A 6000-nucleotide genomic window follows, 5' to 3' on the forward strand; every position below is an offset into this window, starting at 1 on the left:
TCGAACCTGGCTCCAGCAACTGTCGAGCCAACACCTTAACCATCACGCCAAGAGGTCCAAACCTCTTGATGAGCTCGCTAGGTGTTGGATTAAGGTCGCTAAACTACCCCCATCCTTCGCTCCTCTATACCAAGTCCATCACATGCCTCTCAGATGGCCTCATTCCACTTCTGACACCAGTGTATAGAATTTGGGGGGGAGGGGGGGGGTAGCCCCGACTGGGACTTGAATCCTGATCCAGCGAGTGTCAAGTCAAGAGGTTCAGACCTCTCAGAGTAACGGTTAAGGTGTTGGTTTGACTCTCCCCTTCAACTGCCCCCAATTCATCTATTTTTAGCTACAACTTTCGAGTCCATTGGAGAGGATCAGCTTCAGGAAAGTGAGGTGTAGAATAACTGATCTACAAATAGTATTCCCTCCCAAATATTACGTTGTGTGTGATTAAGATTTGCAGAGCTACGCTTCCCCTGGCTCAGGCCATCCCCCCGCCAAGCGCACACGCACAAACCAGACATTGATTGGAGACATACACTACATGACCAAAAGTATATGGACACCTGCTCGTCAAACATCTCATTCCAAGATCATGGCCATTAATATGGAGTTGGTCCTCCCTTTGCTGCTATAACAGCCTCAATTCTTCTGGGAAGGCTTTCCCCGAGATGTTGGAACATTGCTGCGGGAACTTGCTTCCATTCAGCATTAGTGAGGTCGGTCACTGATGTTGGGCGATTAGGTCTGGCTCGCAGTCGGCGTTCCAATTCATACCGAAGGTGTTTGATGGGGTTGAGGTTAGGGCTCTCTGCAGGCCAGTCAAGTTCTTCCACACCAATTTCGACAAACCATTTCTGTATGGACCTTGCATTGTGCACAGGGGTATTGTCATGCTTAAACAAAAAAGGGCCTTCTCCAAACTGTTGCCACAAAGTTGAAAGCATAGAATCAACTAGAATGTCATTGTATGGTGTAGCGTTAAGATTGCCTTTCACTGGAACTAATGGGCCTAGCTTAAACCATGAAAAACAGCCCCAGACCATTATTCCTCCTCCACCAAACTTTACAGTTGGCACTATGCATTTGGGCAGGTAGTGTTCTCCTGGCATCCGCCAAACACAGATTTGTCTGTCGGACTGCCAGACGGTGAAGCGTGATTCATCACTCCAGAGAACGCATTTCCACTGCTCCAGAGTCCAATGGCGGTGAGCTTTACACCACCCTAGCCGACACTTGGCATTGCGCATGGTGATTTTAAGTTTGTGTGCGGCAGCTCGGCCATGAAAAATCATTTGATGAAGTTCCCAACGAACAGTTCTTGTGCTGACGTTGCCTCCAGAGGCAGTTTGGAACTAGGCATTGAGTTTCACAACCGAGGACAGATGATTTTTACGTGCTTCAGCACTCGTCGGTCTCGTTCTGTGAGCTTGGGTGGCCTACCACTTCACGGCTGAGTAGTTGTTGCTCCTAGATGTTTCCACTTCACAATAACAGCACTTACAGTTGACCGGGGCAGCTCTAGCAGGGCTGACATTTGACAAACTGACTTGTTGGAAAGGGGCATCCTATGACGATGCCATGTTGAAAGTCACGGAGCTCTTCAGTAACGCAATTCTACTGCCAATGTTGAATTTTAGACACCTGTCAGCATTGGGTATGGCTGAAAAAGCCAAATCCACTAATTTGAAGGGATGTCCACATACTTTTGTATATACACTACCATTCAAAAGTTTGAGGTCACTTAGAAATGTCCTTCTAGGCAGAGTTGCAAAGAAAAAGCCATATCTCAGACTGGCCAACAAAAAGAAAAGATTAAGATGTGCAAAAGAACATAGACACTGGACAGAGGAACACTGCCTAGAAGGCCAGCATCCCGGAGCTGCCTCTTCACTGTTGACGTTGAGACTGGTGTTTGCAGGTAGTATTTAATGAAGCTGCCAGTTGAGGACTTGTGAGGCATGTTTCTCAAACTAGACACACTAATATACTTGTCCTCTTGCTCAGTTGTGCACCGGGCCTCCCACACCTCTTTCTATTCTGGTTAGGGCCAGTTTGCGCTGTTCTGTGAAGGGAGTAGTACACAGCGTTGTACGAGATCTTCAGTTTCATGGCAATTTCTCGCATGGAATAGCCTTCATTTCTCAGAACAAGAATAGACTAACGAATTTCAGAAGAAAGTATTTGTTTTTGGCCATTTTGAGCCTGTAATCGAACCCACAAATGCTGATGCTCCAGATCCTCAACTGGTCTAAAGGCCAGTTTTAATGCTTCTTTAATCAGACCAACAGTTTTCAGCTGTGCTAACATAATTGCAAAGGGGATTTCTAATGATCAATTAGCCATTTAAAATGATAAACTTGGATTAGCTAACAATGTGCCAATGGAACACAGGAGTGATGGTTGCTGATAATGGGACTCTGTATGCCTGTGTAGATATTCCATAAAAAAATCTGCAGTTTCCAGCTACAATAGTCATTTACAACATTAACAATTTCTCTACTGTATTTCTGATTAATTTGATGGTATTTTAATGGGCAAAAAAATTTGCTTTTCTTTCAAAAACAAGGACATTTATAAGTGACGCCAAACTTTTTAACAGTAGTGTATATAGTGTATTTCCTAGGATTTTCTACCTGCAGCAACACTGGTGGATAATGTTGGAAATATTGGTAAAAGCAATCTGCCTCAAAAAGTGCCTAAAAAGCGTGGCTCTACTTATAAAAAGGCATTCTGAAGGCCAATACATACTTAAAACAATTTATAAAGCAGTTACAGTCGCACAAATATCACCCCATCACTCCCCCGCAAGACATGCTAACCTCTCCCCATTACAATAACAGGGGAGGTTAGCATTTTTTTTTGGGGGGGGGGGGGGGGTGTATGATATTTATTGTGCGCTGCACCATGGGTCTCCTAGTCGCAGCCGGACAGAGCCTGAACTCGAACCCAGAATCTCTAGCGGCACAGCTAGCACTGCAATGCAGTGCCTTAGACCACTGTGCTACTCAGGAGGCCCTCAAATACGTAACATTTGACAATTTTAATACACATAAGTAAATCTGACCCAATACGTTTGGTCCCCTAAAATGGGGGGACTATGTACCAAAAAGTATTGTAATTTCTAAACTGTTCACCTGATATGGATGAAAATACCCTCAAATTAAAGCTGACAGTCTGCCTCATAGTCATTGTATCACTTCAAATCCAAAGTGCTGGAGAACAGAGCCAGAACAACAACAAAATGTGTCACTGTCCCAATACTTCTGGAGCTCACTACTTATAGCATTATACCTGCAGGCTGCAGTGTTACCAATGTATTTTTAAAATGTATTCTGAGGCCGGGAAATTTGGGGATGACACTACAGATAATAGGATACACTAGTCATTAGTCAGTTAAGTTGCATGGTGTCCAGACTAGCGAGTCATCATGCTTCATTGAGTTTTAACTAGAGTGAGTGATACTAACTCGAGAGGCTTAAATCACCTCCAAGTGAGTTTCAGTCAATGGGTGCACCGGAGTGTGAGAGTGAAATGTTTGTGAAGACTGTCAAACACACACAAAGCTAGATGCTCTAATCTGAGTGTGCACATTGACATAGAGCCAAAGGTTTCAGTGTGCTCCCACCTGTATAATAGGAACCCTGACACAGTTTTATATCAAACCCCAACAGCTGACCTTTGGAATATCGACCTTTCAAAAACAAGGGTGTGTGTGTGTGTGTATGTGTGCGTGCATTTGTGTATCCATAAGTCTTCCCGCTTTAGCTCAGTAAGATTCAGTTTCTATTAGTGTTTTAGTGAAAATATGAATATATTTACGTGACTCAAATGTGGTGCTTTGAGTTCAATGAAAACATTACTATGAACACCAATGTGGTAATGATTTGCTTCCAAAGAAGAAAGAGACTGATTGGTACAAAAACTGTACAGACCTGTTACAGACAACAATGCAATTGTATTTGATAACCATGTCACCTGTGGCGAGTAGTTACGTGTGTGTATGTTTTTGAACCAAAACAACTAATGAAACGCGCACCACTTTTTCAAACATAATTGATTTCTGATTCAATTCCAATCTGTTTTGTATCTGTGATTCTTTTTAGTCTTCTTACAAAGACAGAATTTGATATGAGAAAGTTGGTGATACAACAATTTCATCAATACAATTGTACAGTAATAGCTTGGTTGTTGTGAATGAATGCATGGTGCCCATTGGAAAGAGGTAGCCTACATGTAAGTCCTGTGTTTGCAGAATGTTTTGCTCTTCCATTTTCAGTTTTCACTGGTTAATATTTGAAGTGCTGCAGTTTGAAGAGTGACAAGTGGTCTGTTCTATGAGACAATGTCCTCTTTAGCGCAAGCAGTGAATAATTGACCTCGTCATGAGCCCATGGAGCATACAATGCAATCACTGTTGTTTTGATTTTGTTTACCACAAAAGTGAACTCTTCTCAACTATTCGTTGTGTGCCATTTTCACACAAAGTTGCTAAGCAGGTTCTCATATTTCTTGGCGGCGTAGGCTACTTAAGGCCTACTTGTTTCACTCCCAATTTATTAGCTTACTATAGGCTACTCTGTGCCACTATACACTTTAACAACAACAACTGTTAAATTGTAACAGCATTACCAAATGAAGCATGAACTCCAGCTCTTTAGCGCGCTTCCATTTTAACCGTTTTGTCGTTATCAATAGTGGCTAATAAATCTGGAGCCACAACATTGAAATCAGTGCGAGGGGGTGGTTGGACTCACATAGGAATGCGGTCTATTGTCGGAGCACAAAGTCATGCTCTCTGGGTCGAGTTGAACTCCCCACAATTTCGAGAATTCACATTGTTTTCAACTATTCCAAGGTTTTACATAGGCCTATCACATTTGATTCATTTAATTATTCCAGACACTGTGTGAAAAAAAAAGAAGAGGATCCAACGTGAGAGACCCACCTTCTCTGCCCAATGCGCCCGAAAGTCCGACCAGCAGTAACCGGAGAAACAGAAAACTTCTCGCCGCCTCCATCGATTTCGACCACCACTAGTCCATAGTACCCAACACTTTTGTATTCCTACAGAGGAGCGCCCCTACAACTTTATTCATGCAGTTAGTTTTGAGGTTGTTTTTCCCCAATCCCAGTAACTTCCTCCTCGGGAATTCCGTGCCTGTGGCTCGCCTGTCGGTAGTAGGCTTGCTTGACACAGCCAGTCGGCGCGCTCCCGTGAAGGGCTGAATGGGGAGTGGCAGATAGGGCCGATTGACTCCAACAGCCCGATAGAGTCGCCCGCGGCCCGCCTCAGTCAGAAAGTCACTCAAAATGGTCTGAAGAAGAATTATCCGGGATTCTACATGTTGAGTTCTTCAAAAAACTATGAATTGCTTATACAAGTCTATGCCGTAGATTTAGTCTTATTCAAATTCTTCACTGTTCTCAGGCCCTTGTCTGAGAGAACGAAATGAGGAGGAAGAAGAATAAGCTCTATTCATACCAACTGTCCACTCTCCACCAACATCAGTTAGGGTCAGAGTCCAACAGACTGCATATAACTAATCAGGAAACTGCACAAAACTATTCATAAGTCCATGCTCCATGTCTTGCACAAGGTTTGTTCTCAGTCAAGCCTGAGTGTTAGGTTCTCAGAAAGTGAAAGATTGATATGGTTAGCTATTGATAGCAACAGTGTGGAGGGGTGCCCTTGCCATGCTTCACTGCATGACATTGTCCAGGTTCCAAAAATCTTTAAACATTTCCTTTCCTTATCTCCTTTCCTTCATGAACCAAAAAAGGTTAGGGCAGGTTATATTGTGGAAACATTGCATTCCCCAGAAAGGGATCGTGGGGGGGGGGGGGTTAGTAGTAGGCCTAGCAGTGTACACTATTAGGGGTAGAAGTGCACAGTCATGGTCTACATAAATGTTATAGATTAGTCTAAGTGAGGTTTTAAATGGTCTAAAAGTAATTTATTGACAGTGATTGAATTCTTAGTTTGTGTTCTTTTTTTTCAACTCATTG

General features: G+C 43.2%; 1 protein-coding gene across 1 annotated transcript in view; it reads right to left on the reverse strand.

Moving 5' to 3' along the window:
* The window catches only part of erbb2 (erb-b2 receptor tyrosine kinase 2), a 42190-nt gene extending 36673 nt beyond the window's left edge, over positions 1 to 5517 (reverse strand). The window contains exon 1 of the mRNA XM_014158617.3: positions 4940 to 5517. Within this exon, the coding sequence (XP_014014092.1) occupies positions 4940 to 5012 (73 nt within the window). The 5' untranslated portion in view covers positions 5013 to 5517. The remainder of the gene's footprint in view (positions 1 to 4939) is intronic.
* Between the last annotated feature and the right edge of the window lie 483 nt (positions 5518 to 6000).

Source organism: Salmo salar, chromosome 19, assembly GCF_965601325.2.
Source record: "Salmo salar chromosome 19, fSalSal1, whole genome shotgun sequence".
NCBI classification, from domain to species: Eukaryota; Metazoa; Chordata; class Actinopteri; order Salmoniformes; family Salmonidae; genus Salmo; species Salmo salar.